The sequence below is a fragment of the Podarcis bocagei genome, assembly GCF_964188305.1.
Source record: "Podarcis bocagei genome assembly, chromosome: 13".
NCBI lineage: Eukaryota > Metazoa > Chordata > Lepidosauria > Squamata > Lacertidae > Podarcis > Podarcis bocagei.
In genome coordinates this window covers 22,178,478-22,200,501 of record NC_138138.1, presented here as the reverse complement: position 1 = coordinate 22,200,501, position 22,024 = coordinate 22,178,478, and the positions used below count along the sequence as shown (strand labels likewise).

At 44.2% G+C, this 22,024-nt stretch overlaps 1 protein-coding gene across 2 annotated transcripts in view; it reads right to left on the bottom strand.

Moving 5' to 3' along the window:
- Positions 1-17,034, bottom strand: part of B4GALNT2 (beta-1,4-N-acetyl-galactosaminyltransferase 2 (SID blood group)) — a 37,611-nt gene extending 20,577 nt beyond the window's left edge. Inside the window, exons 1-2 of one of the 2 annotated variants that reach the window (XM_081166536.1) lie at positions 16,895-17,034; positions 14,390-14,557 (exon numbers count right to left, since the gene is read on the bottom strand). In XM_081166536.1, the coding sequence (XP_081022662.1) occupies positions 14,390-14,502 (113 nt within the window). In that variant the 5' untranslated portion in view covers positions 14,503-14,557; positions 16,895-17,034. Of the gene's footprint in view, positions 1-14,389; positions 14,558-16,618; positions 16,766-16,894 lie in introns of those variants that run through there. The other variant, XM_081166535.1, reaches the window with a different exon arrangement.
- Between the last annotated feature and the right edge of the window lie 4,990 nt (positions 17,035-22,024).

The window sequence follows — 22,024 nt, the reverse complement described above, 5'->3', positions numbered from 1 at the left end:
ACACTGGGCGTTTATCCTTCCCAGTCCCCACCTGTGGATCTGGGAGACATCAGGGTTATCCAGAATGTGTGGGGATTGGGCTGGCTCTGGAGAACGTATATTCAAGCAGAGAGCCCCCCCCCCCCCGTTTCGCCACCATTGGAGGGGAGAGCAATGATAACCTCTCGGCGTATGGCCAATGCCTCCCCTCAAGACCCTTTTAACGGGGAACCCTGGGATCACCGCCGCAAGGGGGGGCGTGGGTCACCGCTTCAGGCCCCCCCCCATTTAGGAAGATAGACTAAAGGATTCCGTCCAAGGCCTGAAACCGCCAAAGTTGTGATGTTTTGCTACGGGAAAGGCAATACTGTAGCACCCTGCTTGTGGTTAACGCTTAGCTGGAATGAAATATTCAACGCAGCAACAGAGAAATTAAAATAATAATTTATTTGTCAGACAAATAAATGAGAGGCACAGTGGTATATGGTTACCAAGCTCTGGCCCCTGCCTCCTGCCATTATGGCCAGCCCTTATATTTCCTTAATCCACCCCCCTTTGCTCCTCCTGTTCAATCAGCCTGCTTGAATTTCCTATTGGCTGATTGCTATAACCAATTTTAAGATACACTCATATCCTCCTGTCCTTATATGGCAGACAAAGAGCTATATATTGTTACATCTATAAATGACAAATAAGTAGTAATATATCTTACATGTGTCTCAACAAGGAATCTTAATTACCAGCTCACCTCTTGCCCTCCTTGCCCTCCAAAACAGATGGTTAATAATTTTAAATTTTTATCTTGAACAGATGTCAGAGACCTTGGGTTCACATAAACATTGAAAGATCTCCTTCATTTGAAGGTTTCTAAACAAATGTTTGACAGCCATATATCAGGATAGCTCGGATGGCGTCTCCTTGTCTAGGAGGAAAACACTCTCAAGGTTCTCTAAAAACAGCTGGCCTGCCTGGCATGAAACTTTTGAAAATCTAAGCCCATTTAATTTAGGAACCTGATCAAGATATAAGCCAATATATGCCTTGATTAAAAATGCAGTCTATATTCAGATGCCACATTCCCCCCTTTCAAGCTCAAGGACCAAGCGTCCTTGATAGCTTGATCTGCATCATATTCCTGAGTTAAAGCTGTGTATAGGGCCATGATATGAGGTAGAGTTTCATTCGAAATCATCTTGCTAATTGTACTTCTAAAACATGAAATGATACATGGCATCATACATAAAACCATCACTACTACTGTCAAGAAAAACAAGCAAGACAATAATATCCCTTTGAGTCCTGTGACATTAGGTAACCATCCCATATCCCATCCTTCCCATGTTTGTACTGGGACATGTGCTATATTCTCCATCTTTGTGGCCAACACACGGATTGCCTCACCATTATCTGAAATGTTAAAGCAACAGGCATTCCCTGTCAAGTTCAAGACTCCGCATAGGCCTCTCTGCTTGGCAAGTACATAATCCATTCCCATTTTCAGCTGCAAAATGACGGCTCTACTTTCATCCAACTGTTGTGCAATAAGTCTCAAACTCTGGGCCGTTACATTGGTTACAAGTTCCACTACTGCTTGCAATCGAATTATTCTGTTTAGATTATAAATAGGATCCTGTGCCCCTTGTATGAGCTCACCAGGATTCCAGGAGGCAGGATCATAATAGGCTATAATGCGCTCTGGTGGCCAATCATCAGTACCGCTCCAACTTTGGGTACTTCCTCCTGCTATATGAGAAATATCAGCGTTTCTTCGTGTTCGCTTAGCTGAACTAGTGGGCAAAATCCAAATTGGTGGTAATACCCATCCCAGGAAACAAGTCCCACTCCATTTGGAAGGGAGTTTCTTGTATGCCCATTCTCCACATATCCACCACAACCATCGGGTCTGAGGTTTTTGGTACGTGGAGTACAGAAGGCGAAATATCACAAGGGGTATAGAGTTCACAGTGCAGTATGTTAGATTGCCTTTCTCTGTCACAGTTATGTTCCATACCACTTTCCATGCATGAATAAAAGGGGTTGCACAGGGCAAGGTATTCCGAGTTCGATAGGTAGTACCGTTTGCCCAGGTATGACTATTCTTAATATAATCCCAAGTATAGTGACAATGAGAAGAGCCTATCATGGTAGAATCAGCTGCATCTGATGATTTATGTACACAGAATTCCCCTTGTACAGGTATAACTCGTAATGTTTAGTTGAGTTCCATCCGAGGAAATTCTGTACTTCTGCTTGGTGTGGCATTTCGCTTACCATACCAATAGCATTTAATGGTATCGGTAATAAGGGCATACCTCCCTCTGAATCATCTGGCCCAAGAGAGCAAACAAGGCAATTGGTCCTATTTGCAACATTGCCTACCATTTCAGCTAAACCTACCCACATATTGTGATCATAGCGGAATCCATATTTAGCAAATTTGGTCAGATTCAAGGACCCTCCCCTTCCCAAGGGATCAGGATTAATAATAAAATCATGTTGATGTCTAGCATATGCATTCCTTCCACAAAAGATTACCGTATTGTGATAGCATATAAATATTAGTCCCTATATAATTCCCCCAGTGACAGAAATGGGGAACCACCAAGACCAAAACATATATCCCAAGGATCCCCAATGTGTAATATCTCTGATAATTGTTCCACAAGGGGGCAGTCAATCAATTGTATAAGAGAATCTTCCCGCTCACAGTCTCTGGTTCAGACGCTCCTCAAGCTTCAGGCGTGCGCAGGTCAGCCAGCTTCCAGGTTTGTGGCTGCAGCAGGCCGGTCGTCTAATGTTGCCCGAGACCTAGCCCGTTCCCGGTAGGGCTAGATACAGGGGTTTTTGGAGAGAGTCAGTTTAAGAGGATTAGAGGGGTCACCTTTGCATGTCCAACTGCCTTCGGACTTCTTCAAACGGGAGTGATGAATCCAGGGGGGTCACCTCAGCTACCTTCACCGCTGTTGGAGTAGAGAGCAAGACGGTGTAAGGTCCACGCCACTTAGGTGCAAGTGGATCACGTTTCCACTCTTTCACCCATATGCTATGCCAGCCTGAAGCTGATGAATCGGCACGGCAATGCTGCACGGCGTGCGCTCGAGGGCCCACCTGTTAAGATAAAAACAAACAAACAAACAAACACGAGAGAGAGACAAAAACACGGGAGAGAGATTGCACTTGTCCCTGTGTCACATGGTCTCTTATTTGTTTGAGGTCAGTTGGAATATCCTGAACAAAGGAGGGCGGCCTCCCATACAGGAGCTCAAAAGGTGACAACTTAAGTCTTTTGTGGGTGTGCACCGAACACAAAACAGTGTTATGGGTAACACGTCTACCCTCCTGAGACTTTAAACATATTAGTGGGCTTCTGGCATGCCCTGCAGATACCTTGCACAAGCGTCTGGCGGTAGGTGGTAAGCCTGGCCAGGTGAATTGCATTGTTTGGATCCCAATTAGGATCTTCCAAGGGAAAGTTGTCCTGGAGATGACGGTCAATATTATAAATATTTCCCACTCTGGCCTGCTCACGCAAATATATCTGTGCCTTTTCAATTATGTCTCTCCTTTCCTCAGTGGTGAACAGAGTATTCAGGAGCTGGCGGCAATCTGTCCAAGTAGGACTATGAGTATTTATTATTGAAGTCACCAAGTCCATCATAGCCTGAGGTGGCTGTATTGCTTGCTGACCGATCAAGGTCTCCCTGTAACTTCTGTAATAATTCTCTAGGACTTGGATGTACAGGGGTTTGGGGTAGGCAATCAGTTGTTCCACTAAAGGAGACTGTAGATGGAGTTCTACTGGGACTCACAGGTGGAATAACCACTTCTGCTTGGGCTTCATTATAGAACTCCAATGCCTCCTGAAGATATTTATCATAATCTATCAAGGAATCAAGTTCTGTGACTCCACCCCCATTATTCATTCCACTTTCTTGCCTTGGGGTTACAACTGGTGGAGTGTTTGGATTTATTTGGCAAGATTCCTTTCCTAGCTTTGGCTTTTACAGCCAATAATTTGCATCGTTGGACTTTGCATTCCCTTATCCATGGAGGATTTTTATTTAATGTGCTCAGCCAAGAATCTATATATGAAAATTGTTCTGGGCACCCTCCAGTCTCTTTGGCGAAGTTAGACCAAAGTTTGCTTACTAAATTTATATCAAAGGTTCCTTGAGATGGCCATTCAGTATTTTGCTTCGGCCACTCTAATTCACATAACGTTCTCAGGCGCTCTGGCGTCAGTTTGACTCCATATGCCCCTGAGAAGGCTTTCTTAAAATTATTTAACATACATTCAAAAGGTGTATTTCCCCCCTTTGAACCCCCAACTCCCATTGTATGGCCCTGTGAAGTTTCCACTCAGTCACTCACACACACACCTTACTGGTAAACGAAGTAGTACTCACTCCACACTTAGGTCAGCTACACATTGTACTTTCTCACACATGCAATGCGCCAGATACTTCACCACACACTACCTCCCATTCTTCCCTTTTCCCCCACCAGATCACCATCTGATATACCCAGCCACCTAGCGTACTCAGTTCCCCTTTACTGAGACGCAGAAGTTTGATCAGGACTTCTCTTCCTCCCAATTAATTGGAGGGCCAAAACCCCTTAGTGCACTTACCCTTAGCTGGTTCCCTGTTTATTTCTCTGGTCCCCCCCGGTCCGTCGCCGTCGGTGGGCAGGGTATCAGACAGACGAGACTGCTGCGTTCCCCTGGAAAAAATTTTTCCAGTGCGCGCTTGGGTAGGCACAGTTGTCCTCTCTCTTGTACCCCGTCCAGTGAGGCGAAGGCGCTGCGTTCCAGCAGACCACTTATCCGAGTCGCAGGCACCATAAAATGTAGCACCCTGCTTGTGGTTAACGCTTAGCTGGAATGAAATATTCAACGCAGCAACAGAGAAATTAAAATAATAATTTATTTGTCAGACAAATAAATGAGAGGCACAGTGGTATATGGTTACCAAGCTCTGGCCCCTGCCTCCTGCCATTATGGCCAGCCCTTATATTTCCTTAATCCACCCCCCTTTGCTCCTCCTGTTCAATCAGCCTGCTTGAATTTCCTATTGGCTGATTGCTATAACCAATTTTAAGATACACTCATATCCTCCTGTCCTTATATGGCAGACAAAGAGCTATATATTGTTACATCTATAAATGACAAATAAGTAGTAATATATCTTACATGTGTCTCAACAAGGAATCTTAATTACCAGCTCACCTCTTGCCCTCCTTGCCCTCCAAAACAGATGGTTAATAATTTTAAATTTTTATCTTGAACAGATGTCAGAGACCTTGGGTTCACATAAACATTGAAAGATCTCCTTCATTTGAAGGTTTCTAAACAAATGTTTGACAGCCATATATCAGGATAGCTCGGATGGCGTCTCCTTGTCTAGGAGGAAAACACTCTCAAGGTTCTCTAAAAACAGCTGGCCTGCCTGGCATGAAACTTTTGAAAATCTAAGCCCATTTAATTTAGGAACCTGATCAAGATATAAGCCAATATATGCCTTGATTAAAAATGCAGTCTATATTCAGATGCCACAATACCTGCCAATGCAGGAAAATTCCTTTCCGGCCCTTCAACAGCGACCCTGACGTAGTAGCGCCTGTGTACCTGTGGAGAAGAGGTTAACCTGCAAAAGAAGACTTAACTGAGGGAGGGCAGGGTGGGAGAAGCTCTGGAGCCAACTGATGCTTCGGAGGTAGGATTCACCTTCTGTTGTGTGGGAAGGGTGGTCCCTCCCCTTACCTGGCTGATTCCCTGGCAACACCTCCCCAGGCGGGACTGGGTGATTGGCTGAGGTAGGCGGAGACCTCCAAGTATCCAGCCTGGGGAAGATGAAGCCAGCCCGAACTACCAGGAGCTGCACTGGGATCCGGGGGGCTGTGCGCGACCACGCAAAAGGCACCCCCCATTTGATGTGGGGAGCGGTCATTCCAGAAATGCCACAAGAACACAGTTTGCAACAAAAAGAGCACACACATTTATTGGCAGGGAACACTGAAACTATTGGCCGTTAATAGTTTCTCCACTGGCAACTCTCTGTGTAAAAAGATAGATGGAGAATATTCTTTTATGCTTATCTTGGGGAAGTCCACCAAAATCCCACCAAAATTTGTTGCACATGGCTATCACATTTGTTCAGAAAATTAGGCCAAGTGGCAGGATCACTGTAGTTCAAATGACAAGTTCTTTTATAAAAAAATATACACACAGTGGCATAAAAATATGTTGAAGCAGTTTGCGTGCCAGGGCACAGTCCTACCCACCCTCTGGGAGCCAAACCACGGATCAAGGAAATCACATGACAATATATTTGGGATTAAAATGGCCACAACTTTATTAAAAATTTCAGATGTAGGAAACCTTGGCTTAGGCACTGGGTGTGTATTCCTCTCAGCCCCTCGCTGTGTTCTCTCTGTTGGGGGTCTGAGGCAAGACGGGGTCAGTTGGTGTTATGTACTGAGTTGAATAGGATCCAAACTGCAGCAGTCTGATTGGTCCTAGAACAATAGGATTCAGAATGCAGCAGTCTGATTGGTCCTAGAACAATGCAGCAGTATGATTGGTTGGCAGGAACCACCCAATCCTGCTCCAGATAGAAGTGAATCCACAACCTGATTGGCTTACAGTAGAATTCCGGAATTAGCCAATCATGTGCAGCCCATTGTGTAAATAATGTATATAAAGCAGATACTGTGAGGGGACTTTCATTCATTCCTCCTCACCACTATGAGCTGAATAAATAGCATGAAATCACTTTGCGACTCTGAGTATATTTCAGTTGGGAACATGGGGACACTGCAAAATGTGCGTTTACACAGCTAGCCCCCCTTCCGCGTTGCTGAAGTAAATTCTATGGCTATGCATTTGTGGTGAGAGACTCCCCTCAAGATCCCTTTAACGGGGAACCCCGATATCGCCTCTGCAAAAGGAGAAAGTCACCACACCACCCCTTCAATTGTTGGACTAAAGGTTTCCGCCCACGGCCTAAAACTGCCAAAGTTGTGACAATTGCTACGGGGAAGTCAAAACCTGCAGAGCAGGGAAAATTCCTTCCCCGTTCTGGAAAAACAGCAACCATCGACCGAATGTAGCAACACCCATGTACCCGGAAAGGAGAAAGGTTAGCCTGTAAGAAAGGATACAATTAGAGGGAGGGCCTAGTGGGTGATGATGCTCCAGGGTTGACTGCGCCACTGGAATCGGTTCCGGCCCCCTTTTAAATCTTTGGAGCGGACTATTGAGAAGCCTGCTCAATCACAGACTGCTCCTCTGCCCCTCCCCACCAGCCACTGCGGATTGGTCAATTTGAAATTGGGTTTTGGCAGAAACCCAGAAGGGACCGTGATGGCCAAGGGGGGCGTAGCAATGGCCAGCAGAGCGGCAGGGCTTCGGGAGGACGGTGGGGCCATGCGCTGGGCCACAGACCTCCTCCACCATCTGGTGAGCATTGCAGCAATAAAAACACAAAACCGTGCAATAAAAACCATTAAAAGGTGAAAACAGACTTCAAGTAGCCATTGCACAAGGTGCCGTCTTTATTGCCTGGAGGAACAGAAGTTTTCAGCAGGCAATTAAAAGTTGGCACAGAAAGTTCTTCCTGAATTTACTGGCAGAGTATTGCACAGGATTGGGCTGAATACACTAAAGCAGGGGTCAGCAACCTTTTTCAGCAGGGGGCCGGTCCACAATCCCTCAGACCATGTGGTGGGCCAGACTATATTTTTTTTGGGGGGGGGGGGATGAACGAATTCCTATGCCCCACAAATAACCCAGAGATGCATTTTAAATAAAAGCACACATTCTACTCATGTAAAAACACCAGACAGGCCCCACAAATAACCCAGAGATGCATTTTAAATACAGTGGTGCCCCGCAAGACGAAATTAATTCATTCCGCAAGTTTTGTCGTCAAGCAAATTTTTCGTCTTGCGAATCACGAATTCCCATAGGAATGCATTGAAAATCAATTAATGCGTTCCTATGGTCAAAAAAAGTCCAAACAAAGCCAAATTTGGTACAACAACAGTTTATTAACTGCTCTTTAAAGTCACACATACTGTAAAGAGCAGTTCAAAAATTGAAGGGAAAATAAATTAACTTTATAAACATGACAGAAAAACATTTAAAAATCAACAAAGTGTACAGTACATTTTCTAAGACTCTGGGGGACCACTCGAAGAAGGCTCCTCTTCCACTCTTTGCTTCTTGCTGAAGAACCCCCTCCTCAACTGTTTCCCCAGCCACCCACCACACAGAAATTCAAATCCAGATTTTTTTTTTTAAAAAAGAGCAGAGTGGCCCAATGGTCACAGAAAATCATAAAAATGCAGAAAAAAACACACAAGCTTCCAGATTCTTGCAAACCCCTCCCCAACTGTTCCCCCAGCCACCCAGCACACAGAAATTCAAATCCAGAATTTTTTTTTAAAAAGAGCAGAGTGGCCTAATGGTCACAGAAAATCATAAAAATGCAGAAAAAACACACAAGCTTCCAGATTCTTGCAAACCCCTCCCCAACTGTTCCCCCAGCCACCCAGCACACAGAAATTCAAATCCAGAATTTTTTTTTAAAAAGAGCAGAGTGGCCCAATGGTCACAGAAAATCATAAAAATGCAGGAAAAAACACACAAGCTTCCAGATTCTTGCAAACCCCTCCCCAACACCAAGTCCTTGAATTCCAAACACCCCAACCCAAAATCCAAACCCCCCCAAAAAAGTTTTAAAAACTTAACTTACCAAATGGCTGCAAAAGAAGTTTTGGAAAAGCTTCAAAAATCACCAAAGTCTTTAAAAACCTCAAAAAAGGCTACTATGTACACTGCGTTCTATGAGTTGCTCCTCGAAGTCAAGTCGCAACTGTATTAACAGTGTTAAGAAAAAGGAAACAAACTTGCAAGACGTTTTCGTCTTGCGAAGCAAGCCCATAGGGAAATTCGTCTTGCGAGGCAAATCGAAAACGGAAAAACCTTTCGTCTAGCGAGTTTTTTGTCTTGCGAGGCATTCGTCTTGCAAGGTACCACTGTAAAAGGACACATTCTACTCATGTAAAAACATGCTGAATCCTGGACCCTCCATGGGCCGGATTGAGAAGGCGATTGGGCCGCACCCGGCCCCTGGGCCTTAGGTTGCCTACGCCTGCACCAAAGGCTCATTTTCTTGCTGTTGTCAAAAGAGCCTCACCGATGACATTTCTGCCAGTGATCTCTGTGATCAAGCTGGGATATAAGCGCTCAGGCAACCTCTGACACACCCTGGCATTATAGCATTTTCAGATGCGTTGAGTTTCAATCCTTGATCCTGAAGAACTTAATTTGGTTTGTATTCTAGGGCCAAGTTATGTTCTGAAAACTGTTCAACTTCTGAGGCAGTATGCAAAACTGTCATTTCAGTTTCAGTCTTAGTTTGATTTTTGGAACTACTTTTGCTTAATTGTAGCTGGAGACACTTAAAAAAAAAAGCACTGTCTTGTTCAGATTTTGCCTTTTCCTTTCCAACCCTTTTGTTGTTGTTGTTTTAATAATCTTTTATTAAGTTTTATCAATAGAAAAGTTCAGAAAAATACAAAAACAGAAAAATACAAAATTACAAAATACAAAGATACAAACATTAAATACAAAAAAGAAAAAGAAAAAAAACACATATAAAAGAAAACAAAACTCCCTCTTTTTTAAATTTCTCATCTTTAGTTAACTTATTTTCCTGACTTCCTCATGCCTCCCTTTTTTGTATCCCTTTTAAAAATTGGTTCAGCAAATTCATATCCAATTTAGCTTATCTATTGTCAATCCCATCTTACATTTTACCTTGTTGCTAGAACCCCTTCAGTTCATTTCAACGTCATCAGCATTCAGAAATTTTACAATGTTTCTGTAAATAAATTTTAAATTTTCCAACCCTTTTGATTCTAGGCACCAGACATCCCCATCCCTATTCCCCATCTGGTATGATGTATTTAATTGTAATAAACTGAATGAAGTACAAATAAATAAAGCAAACTCAGAATAGAACTGAAAACTCTGGTTTCCAAACCAGCTTTGAGTGTATACAAAAATACACGAACAATATTTACGAATTCCCAATCACAACACAGGAGTCGCTATTCCTTGAATGAATGTGTAATCAGATTTTGGCATAAATTCTGGATTTTTTTCCAAATCTATTAAATATTTAGGTATGTTAATACAAAGAGATATAACACAGTCACAGGTAATATAAATTAATAAAAGAGGTTTCTTCAGATATTGATAGGTGGGAATCACTGAACTTTACCCTTTGGGCAAGGGTGAGTGCATGAGTATTATTCCCAGATTTATTTATATTCTGAAATGACTTCCAGTTTTTATATGTGGATCATATTTCCAAAAGATAAAGTGCCTGTTTAGGAAATGTCTTTGGGGCTCAACAACACCAAGAATATCCCTGCAGAGAATGCAGTTACAAATTCAAGAATTTGGAACTACACCACTATACCAAGTATTAAATATTGGAAACCCATTGCTGGTCTTAATTTTTTGACATGGACAACGCTAGAATATACCTTTAGTTGGTTGGACAATACTAGGATCAAAATATTTGAACTCCCAGGCGACTCTGGAAACGACAAACTCAGTTAGGAGGATATGGAATATACTGTCTATATGACAACACTCGCAACTTATGAACAGACTTATGCTTACAGACGTAGGCTTTGGATAAATATGACAACATTTGGAATGAATTTATACAGAGTGTAGTAGACTATCATTATCTACATAAGTACTAGGATAATAACATCGTATATAAGAATGTATGGGTGTACGTTACATTGCGTTTTTGTACATTTTGTACATTTGCGTTTTGTTCCTTTCCACACATTTTTGTTCTTTTTTCTTTCCTTATTTTTCTCCCTCTGCCCCCCACCCCCGGTATCACTTTATATCTTCATAATTGACATTTTTTCAATAAAATATTAATACCAAAACAAGAGCATAGGAGTCACTTAGAAGATCCAAATACTTCTATGATAGCCGATATAAAAATCCTAACATGCCAGGGAACAACCAGCAAAGTGAGCTTATCAGATGCATATTCATCACCCAGAAACGATTGCCTCACAAGGAAGTCAATGACAATTTTATGACACTGCTGTGATTTTGGGGGCAGGGCTGTGTTTGGCCTGCATGATGCCAAAGTCCCTTCCAATTCCTGGGGTCCCGGATATTGCAATGGTTAAAATCGAACGGAGAATTCCATTGCTGAACTAGTCAAGCAAGTTTCTTTGGAAGCTTGTGAAGTGTCCCTCCTTCACCTGACTGGAAGTTAGAAGGGCAAAAGCCAGCGGCCGCGTGAGCCGAGAGCAAGCTAGGAGTTGGGAGGCAGAAGCTGAGAGTAGGGGCTGTGTTTTGACTTAATAAAGTTTGAAAATAATAAAGCAAACAAGCTGACAGTCACCAAGGAGGAAGAGGAAGGACTGCAGTGCTTGTGATGGGCTGAAAACTTGCTTTAAAGGAATAAGTTGTTAACTGCGCTGTAGAAGTGTAACAGCTTATTCCTTTGAAGCAAGTCTGAAGCAAGTAGTAGTAGTAGCAATAATAATAATAAATTATTATTTTTATCCCGCCCATTTGGCTGGGTTTCCCCAGCCACTCTGGGGGGCTCCCAACAGAATATTAAAACATGATAAAACTTCAAACATTAAAAACCTCCCTAAACAGGGCTGCCTTCAGATGTCTTCTAAAGTCGGATAGTTGCTTATTGCCTTGACATCTGATGGGAGGGCGTTCCACAGGGTGGGCGCTACTACCGGGAAGGCCCTCTGCCTGGTTTCCTGCAACCTCACTTCTCGCAGTGAGGGAACCGCCAGAAGGCCCTTGGCGCTGGACCTCAGTGTCCAGGCTGAACGATGGGGGTGGAAACGCTCCTTCGGGTATACTATACAGTGGACCCTCTGGTTACAAATTTAATTCGTTTTGGGGGTCCGTGTGTATTATGTATTGAAGTTCTCACCCTGGCCACCGGGGGTATTGTGTATATTGTTTTCACTCAGGTCCACGTAAGTTAATTTAGGTGGGAAACCCTGGGGTGTTGTTGTTACAATGTTGACAGCCGGCTGCCTATAAAAACAGGCCGGCTGAGCTGTTTGCTGTTCAGTTCAGTTCCAGCTTACTTATAAAGAAACTACTTGGAGAAATCTCTGTGTCGTCTGCTATGTCAACCCACAACTTAAACCCACCCCGAAAAAATCTGTCACCAGAAGTGCCGCTTCTGCGCATGTGCGAGAGAAAAACCCAGAAAAATACACTTCTGGGTTTGCCACTTTCGCAACTCGAAAATTACATATACAGAGCAGTACGTAACACGAGGGTCCACTGTATTAAACAAACAAGCTGACTGTCACTGTACACCAAAAGGAAGGCCTGAATGAAGCACTTGTGATGGGCTGAAAACTTGCTTCAAAGGAATAAGTTGTTAACTGTACTGTAGAAGTGTAACAGCTTATTGCTTTGAAGCAAGTTTGAAGCAAGTGGTCCTCCTTTCCAGTAAATCAGTGTTTCTCAAGCTTTCTGATGTGATGGACCAGCAAACCCCACCTCCCTCCAACTGCAGGGTCTGGTACCCTTAAGCATCCCATCTAACCTGGGTTGTGGTAAAATAACCAGGGACCAGCAGCTGATGTCCCTGCCCACAGACCACCATTCTGAGTAGCAACTGCAGCACCACAAACAGTTTGGTCCTGCTGGCCACACAACCCGCAAAGCTGTCTGTGGACAAACGCCGGCTCCCTTGGCCTGAAAGCGAGATGAGCATCGCAACCCCATAGTCACCTTTGACTGGACTTAACCATCCAGGGGTCCTTTAGCTTTTTAACCTAGTAAATATAACAGTTTCATCCACGGTTGGTGCCTATGATATAGAACTCAGAGGGTTGCAGTACTGACCTTTGAGGGGTACAGTTTTATACCGATTACCGTATTTTTCGCTCTATAGGACGCATTTTCCCCCCTTCAAAAATGAAGGGGAAATGTGTGTGCGTCCTATGGAGCGAAGACCCATAGCCCCGCGACCCTCTCCCGACTGGAGAGGTGACACGCGGCTATGGCAGGAACCTCTACAGCCCCGTGTCACCTCCCCAGCCGGAAGAGCGCGTGCGGGGAGTGTCTGCAAGCCTCGCGCACCCGGCAGGAGGTCCCACCTCCTGCCGGGTGCGTGAGGCTTGGGGCGGCAGCGGACTGCTTGCGCGCACCTAGAAGCTTGGGGCGCGCTGAGCTCAGCACGCCCCAAGCTCCTGGTATAGCGCAGCGATCCGCTAGCCCTGGGAGAGCCCCGCGGCTCTCCCAGGGCTAGCGGACTGCTTGCCGGCACGCAGAAGCTTGGGGCGCGCTGACCTCAGCCTGCCCCAAGCTTCTGGATTAGCGCAGGGGTCCGCTAGCCCTGGGAGAGGCGCCCGGCTCTCCCACGCTAGCGGAGACCTTGCCGGCACGCAGAAGCTTGGGGCGCGCTGAGCTCCGCACGCCCCAAGCTCCTGGTGTAGCGCAGCACACCTGGGGGGGAAATAAATTTTTTCCCCTTTATTTCCCCCCAAAAAATCTAGGTGCGTCTTATGGGCCGGTGCGTCTTATGGTGCGAAAAATACGGTAGTTTTTGTTATATTTCATACGTTTCTGTTATTTTACTTCATATTTTGAAGAATATCATAATTTTAAAAGTAATCCACAATTAGAATTCTTTTTATGTATGTAGTTTTTGTCATATTTTATAAATTTCTGATGAAATTCTCCCAAATATAAAAAGTAAAATATAATTTTTGAAGTGATTAATAATTAGAATCGTCTTTTTCTGCATATATGAAATAGACCGTAGAGTTGATTGTTGGTTATGCAATGTATACGTAAAAAGTGAAAATGCACCTAATTTTAAATCTTAGTCACATCTTAATCTTATTTTTTAAAATGTATTCATTTTTCTAGTGAGCTGTGGCCGATAAAGAGAGAAACCATCACAATTCATAAGATTATTCAAAATTATCTCTGTGCTAAAACATTTCCTTTTGCATTTGATAAATATAATGAAAGATTGTTGCATTACTTATTCTTGCAATTCAAAATAAATTTAGCAGTTTTAAGTTTTGTGCTTTTCTCCTTATTGTTTCTTTTCTTTTTTTAACAAGACACCTGCTTTGAAAACTGAAGTTAGCAGGGGGGGAAACTGAGCAGGGGTCACAAATAGTTAGCCTTGACTAGGGTGGAGAATAGCATAGCATCAACATTGGCTTAATCACACAGTGAAAAGCAACATTTAAACTGAAAGATTTGGGATTCCGAAGTGAGGGAGAGTTGGATTTCCCTGGTCTCATGCCTTAAAAAAGAAAGAAAAAAACTTTAAAAATAAGAAATTGCGTTTGCAGAGCTTACCAAATTCCATCAAACAAGAACATGGACTTGTATTTTTCTTCTGGCAAAAGCTTCAAGGACAATGGAGTTTCATCCCACCCCAGTTTGATTTCGGTTAGCTGTCCTTTCATCATGAAGACATAGAATACAGCACATAAACTGAAGATTATCACACAGATGCACTTGAGTCTGTAAGAAAGCAGAGGACAGGATCAGTTTCCAAGCCAGCCCAGTGTTTACTGTTCAGCTAAATGTTCTTATAAGGTACCAATATTGTTTGTCGTCACAGTGCATACAATGTAATAAATCTGGCTCCCAAGAATTCACTCCCTTAAATTCAGTGAATTACCTTTTTGCAGATTAAAAGGTAAGCAGTCACAGCTGGGAAGTTGTCACTGCAAATAAGAAAATGCAGCTTGCAACATACTGTATTTTTCACTCCATAAGATGCACTTTTTTCTTCCTAAAAAGTAAGGGGAAATGTCTGTGCATCTTATGGAGTGAATGCATGGTCCCTGGAGATGAATTGCCAGGGGCAAAAAGCAGACCATGCTTTTTTTTTTTTTTTAAAGAAGGAAATGGGTGTTGAAACAAAGCCGCGGATCGTTTGCTGATCAGGGAGAGAGATAAGGGACCCTAGAGATAAAGGAGCCTGCCTGGGAGGGGGCCACAATGGTGCAAAAGCCTGGTTACAAAGCACGGATCCACATGCATCCTCAGAATTTTTGCATTGGGTCACCCCAAACTCACCGTCAAATCACATGTCTGTGGCCACAGCATGAACCACAAAAATCATACATCCACTGTTTCGTTCAGAATACCTTTTTTCCTTGTTTTCCTTCTCTAAAAACGAAGTGCATCTTATGGAGGGAAAAATATGGTACTTATCCTTTGTATGTTCTTATAAGCCAGTATGCGAATAATCATACCAATTCCAAAACCTTTTTGGGGGGGAGGGCGAGTCTTACATTTCAGAATACAACTCTTGGCATTTCAGAATATTTGCAATCTTCACATTTGGAATTTTACTTATGGTTCATCCATACCATCCCACTTATTATGGGTTGTGAGCCCTTGTGCCTGCATTAATTCTTCCTTGTTCATAGGGCTTTCTTAAAGTTCTGCTGTCCTACAATTTCTCCTTTCGAAAACTGAAAATTCCCTATGCTTTGAAAATACAAATAGGAGTATTACATTGATTCCATGTCCCTGGGTGCCTCTTAGTTATTGTGCATAACCCCATATTAAATTAGCAGGAGAAGTTGGCATTTGATTTCCCACCTCCAGCTCCAAAATGTCTTGGGGTGACCTTCATAAAAGCAGGAAAAGGGATCATTTTAAATTTTACAAGCGGTTACAATAACATTTTCTTTTTCTAACACCCAGAAAATGGTAACTTGCATGTGGCAAAAACTGCATTTCGGATCCTATTTACGTGTGTAATTTCTGATCGTTATGTGTATGCATTATACAAGCGGCACATACCTCTCCCACCACATGCAACCAAAGTCAAAGATATTTGCCATTCACCTTTGTTTAACATGCAGAGGGAAACAAAGATAACACTCAAAAGAAACTTCTATGCATATCAGGAAATGATTTTGTATCACCGAGTTTGATAAAACCTCCTGCACGGGAAAACCAACAGTTTTAAAGTTAAACACATAAAACAAGCGCCTGAAATTCTCTGCAATTCCAAATCCCAGCTGAAGTCTCAAATGCCAAGAAAATGGGACGGTGTGCAGAAAAGTCTCCAGGCAAATGGGCATCATTATTCTTCGCAGGACTTTGTGTTTTCAGCCAACCTTCAATTTGCAAGAGTTGCAGCTCTTAAGAAATAGCCCCACCCCAGCAACCCCCTCCTCATTCGGCTATCCAACACAAATGACAACCCAAAAGCCACACGGTAGGCTAACAATATGAGTACAACACTTTTACATCACTACTGAATTGTATCTTAATTTACAATCAGATAGCGTACAATATATACATAGTGACACCAACTAATGTGAGTTAAGAAAATGTCCCAAAGTAAGGGATTTTTTTTGGCTAGTATCACATCACAAAGAAGCACTCGAGCTTGACACAACATGCCTTCCAAATTACCGGTAAGCGTAAAAGTCGCATTTCCTCATAGGTAAAAATCCACTTGTATTGGAAAGAAACTGGAGCCCTTCATGTTATTCCCCCTTCTTCTATTTTTGCATAAAGAACCCCAAGCACCACATAAGTATTTCAAAAGCCACTCACCTCCATAACTTCTGGAGGAACTGAAAACAACCCGCTTCCATTCTGAGAAAACTCCCCACTGGAGAAGAGCCAAGCATAGACCTCTCAACTCCACTAAGACAGGTCAGTCAGAACAATATATTTGCATCTCCTACTGAAGAATAACATGCTCCACCTCCAGCCCCAGAGGTGTAGCCTCCAAGCATCTGTGAGCCTCCAACCCCACCCAGTCACAGGTGTGGCAAATAACATTATTAAGATAATGCACATTGCAAGCTAGTCTCACAGAGGTTTTACCTTTTGTTGTGACCCAATGCCTTGAACACCTCTGGGTCAGTGTAAGTACATTGTAAGAGCCTGCCGGATCGGGCCAATCCCCCTTCTAGCCTTGCATCCTGTTCTCACACTGGCCGACCTGATGCCTGCAAGAAACCCCCTATAGGACCTCCCTTTCTACTTGCACTAGCTAGAAACGTATTTTTAGGGTGTTTCCAGGTGGGATTGAGTCACATATTGGCAAATTCAGGTTGTGCAACGAAGATTCAGCAGTTATTAAGTATAGTAGGAGATGGGATACCACAGGAGAAAAATATTCTTTTATGCAACTGCAGCAGCCAGGTTACTCCTTGCAAAGAACTGGAAAGGAAATTATATACCCACAAAAGAGGATTGGCTGTATAAATTAACAGAATTTATAGAATTGGCAAAATTAACTGCGGCAATAAGATCAGAAATTAAGGTCACAATGGTTATGGTTCCAAATGTACATGAGTAAACACTGCTCTAAAAACATGCTGATATGTTTAGACTAAGCTCGTAAAGTTGTATTGATAACATAATGGTATACTAAAAGAAATAATGTAGCAATACATGATTTGCAATGTAAATAAGAACTTGAATGAAAAAATGATGAGTACTGGTGGAGGGAAGTCACAAAGGTGTATTATCATCCACTGTTTTATGTACTTCTTTCTTACCTTAACTTTTCTCTTTCATTTTTCTTCTTATCCTTTCGTTGTTGTTGTTATTTTTTGTTGAAGAAGATTCAGCAGATGCCGTCCATTTTCACCTTTAAACACCTGCTGTAAACTTTTCTATGCTGCCAAGCTTATGCGGGTAATTAAGAAAATGCCTTAATAGTTAGTCAATGGTCATTGATTTTAAACTCTGATATGGCTTTTTTCCCTATATGAACATTGCTGTTGTAAGCCACTTTGATTTTTTAATAATATACCATTATCTAAATATTTTTATACCTAAATGAAGTAGATCTCATGCAGCGAATGTGTTTCCCTCTTAGGAAAACAAAATGGTGTTTTTGCGATAAGGGCAACACACTGGAAAGTTGCAACATTGTATGATCGCTGTGCAAACAAATGAGAATGAGGGTGCAATAAATAGCTGACCTCATCTAACATCCCTACAAATTTTGTTGCAAACAAGTAAGGACAAATGCTCAATAAATGGCTTATCTGGTTAAAGCAGCCTCGGATTAGGAAATAAGAGAACACTGAAGAAGTGGATAATGAAGTTAAATAAAGTGTTGGGTAAATTGCAGAAAGATCTGTGGGATATGATAGACAGATAGCAGGCAACTACAACAGTCCTAGAGTGGACATGCAAAGGGATGTTTGGTCTAGCCAGTTGGAACTTCCTGTTTCCTCCTGGGCTGGGACAAACTTCCTTTAGCATGTGACTAGAGGTGGGCGTGACCTTACCTGCCCAGGTAACAAAAAGGCAAGACAGGCAGCACACTCTCCCTTCTCCATCTTGCTTTCGTCATGTGAGCTGCAGTGACTGCTAGTCTGCAGTTACTGGGACTAACGCTCATATGGGGTAGTTCCACATGTATATGCTCTGTAACTAAGTCTGCCTTCAGAGATCCATCTGTGAACTGAATGTGTGAGTAAACTTCTTTTATATACTTTACATAAGATTGTGTCTTGTCTATTCTTTTTAAGAGGGATATAAGGGAATTACCAGGAATCTAATATTAAGAGGCTTAAGTAAGAATGCAACCAGCTATCCACTGTGTGTTTAAAGGTAAAGGGTAAAGGGACCCCTGACCATTAGGTCCAGTCGTGACCGACTCTGGGGTTGCGGTGCTCATCTCGCTTTACTGGCCGAGGGAGCCGGCATACAGCTTCCGGGTCATGTGGCCAGCATGACAAACCTGCTTCTGGCGAACCAGAGCAGTGCATGGAAACGCCGGTTACCTTCCCGCCGGAGCGGTACCTATTTATCTACTTGCACTTTGACATGCTTTCAAACTGCTAGGTTGGCAGGAGCAGGGACCAAGCAACAGGAGCTCACCCCGTCGTGGGGATTCGAACCACCGGCCTTCTGATCAGCAAGCCCTAGGCTCTGTGGTTTAACCCACAGCGCCACCCGCGTCCCATGTGTTTAAAAGGGGAATGTAAAACTTTGCTAAGTAAAGGAACTTGCAAACACAGGTTAGGAAGGATATTATTAAACAATATATCCTCTCCTGCCTCCCTGAACATTCCCACCAGATCCTGGTCTAATCTGCAAAGCAACATCTACCTCCTTTAAATGGGATTTGAGTCCAAAGGTTGGGATTCACTATAATAATCAGTGGCCTCAATTCCAGTTAACTAAGAGAGCAACCCTGTATTTACATTATGTACTTGCTACACCACTACTAAATAGCCAGAGTATCCAATGTACACCCAGCTCAGGAGGGCAGCAGAAAAGCACACAAGTAGTGAAGGGACGCGGGTGGCGCTGTGGGTTAAACTACAGAGCCTAGGAGTTGCCGATCAGAAGGTCGGCGGTTTGAATCCCCGCAACGGGGTGAGCTCCCGTTGCTCGGTCCCTGCTCCTGCCAACCTAGCAGTTCGAAAGCATGCCAAAGTGCAAGTAGATAAATATGGTAGGTACCGCTCCGGCGGGAAGGTAAACAGCGTTTCCATGCGCTGCTCTGGTTCGCCAGAAGTGGCTTAGTCATGCTGGCCACATGACCTGGAAGCTGTACGCTGGCTCCCTCGGCCAATAAAGCGAGATGAGCGCCGCAACTCCAGAGTCAGTCACGACTGGACCTAATGGTTGGGTCCCTTTACCTTTACCTTTACTAGGAAACTTTGAAAAGATGGGGAAATGGCACCTGTCTCCACCCATCAGGAACAATACTATCAACTCTGCCCAGGCACTCAGAATAATGGCGACACACTTGTCAATCTGGGATTGCAGTCCATCTAGGGGAAGGAAAATGCTGGTCCTAAACCTCCTCTGCCTTGTGGGGCATCTTTGGGAGAAGAAAAGGCTGTGGAGTAAACCCTACACAAATCCAGAGTGGACTCCCTAAAATGGTTGGATGGCGCCTTGTACGCCTCCTTGCAGCAACTCCTGCAGCCAAGCTGGTGACAAATGCATTGCTCTGCTTTTCTTTGGACCACATCAGCGTGGCAGAGAGGTCGGCCTTGTTGTCTGGGCAGGCCAGGATCTCTATACACACTGCCCACGCTTGCGCCCCAGGAAGCTCACTTCAGTGCTGCTAACGCAGCAGAAACAACGTGGGAGGCAGCAGTTCCGAGTTACTGGTCTTTGCAGGCACTGTGATTCGCCAATAGTTTGACTTCACCCGCAGAGGCGCGCTCCATTTTCTCTTGAGACAGATGGATGCCAACCACCCCCAGCATATATTATTATTCTTTTCTTATTATTTATTGGATTTATAAACTGTCCTATACCCCGGGGTCTCAGGGCAGTTCACAAAATAAAATCAAGATAAAAAACCACAAAATACAGTGGTACCTCGAATTAAGAACTTAATTCGTTCCACAGGTCCGTTCTTAACCTGAAACTGTTCTTAACATGAAGCACCACTTTCGCCAATGGGGCCTCCCGCTGCTGCGCCGCCGCCGCTGCACGATTTCTAGTCTCATCCTGAAGAAAGTTCTTAACCCGAGGTACTATTTCTGGGTTAGCGGAGTCTGTAACCTGAAGAGTCTGTAACCTGAAGCGTATGTAACCACTGTACATAATAAAAAGAAAAACAACAACCCAATAGCCCCACCCGCAAAACCCCCACATTTTAAAAGGGCATAGGATATAAATCAGGTCAGCCAAAGACCTGGTTAAAAAGGAACATTTTTGCTTGGCACCTAAAGGTGTATAATGAAGGCACCAGGGGAACTTCCTTGGGGAGAGCATTCCACAGACGGGGAGCCACTGCAGAGAAGGCCCCGTTCTTTTGTTGCCATCCTCCGGACCTCTCGAGGAGGAGGCACACGAAGGAGGCCCTCGGAAGATGATCTCAAGTCCGGGTAGGTTCATATGGAAAGAGGCGGTCCTTGAGGTATTACGATCTGATTCAGGGATATAGCCATGCATCACCAAGACACAAATGCAAAATGATGCCACAGCATCTCCACCAACACTCCTTGTGTAAATGTGTAGCTTCTTTTTGCAGGCAAGGTAGAGAAGAGATGTATTGCCTGACTGCTTATGGTGGTGACTTATCAGATTTGCGGCATGCCTAATTGGGGTGTTGCCCTTTAAGAAACCACAGCAATTCTTGCTGAATTAATTGATCTAATTTGTTGGCGATGGAGGAGTGTGCCGGGGGGGGGGTGAAGTCGTCAAATGGAGCAGATATATTGAAAGTCTGAAGAGTACAAACCACTTTGTGAGGGCCTGGGATTCCGATTCGGAGGATGAAACAGAGGAATCCCAGCCTGCACAGGAGTCCCCGCCTCCAGGGCCGGCTGAACTGGGGCAAGGCCTAGAGGCTGAAGAGCCTGCACCTGTGGCAGTGCAGCAGGAGCTGGCCCCAGGTGAAGTCCTCCTGGCCCCAGAGGGGCCTGATGACTCAGTGGCCACAGGTGAGCCTCCTCCAGGGCCCAGTAACCCTTCGGCCTCTCCTGATCTGCAGAGGCTTAGGGCAGAGAGGCGAAGGGAACTAGTTGCCCCCAGGAGGAGTGCTCGCCTTAAGGCCAGAGTAGGCGGGGCTCCTGGGGGTCGGGACCGCCCCTGACCTTAGAAGAGGATAAAAGCCCAGTCATCCCGGCCCCAGGTTGCGGGAGCAACGTCGTTGTTGGCTTCGGACCTTCCTGTGATCCTGATCCCTGCTCGGCTTCCTGTTCCTGACTATCCAGTACTCCTGTTCCCTGCTCGGCCTCCTGTTCCCGACCATCAGGTGTTCCTGTTACCTGCTCAGCCTACTGTTCCAGCGTTCCTGTTCCCCGCCCGTCTCTCTGCATCGGACCTCGCCCCGCTTCGTGTGGACTCTGCTACACTCACGGTACCTTACCCCCGGGACCAGCACACACTTCTTTGTACGCTTCACACAATAAATCCCAGCCTGTTGAGTGCCAGGGCAGGGAGATTCCGAGAACACCATACCATGAGAAGTATGCCTTGCGGTAAAGTAAAGCGGACACTGGTATCAGTCATTAGCCATGGGTA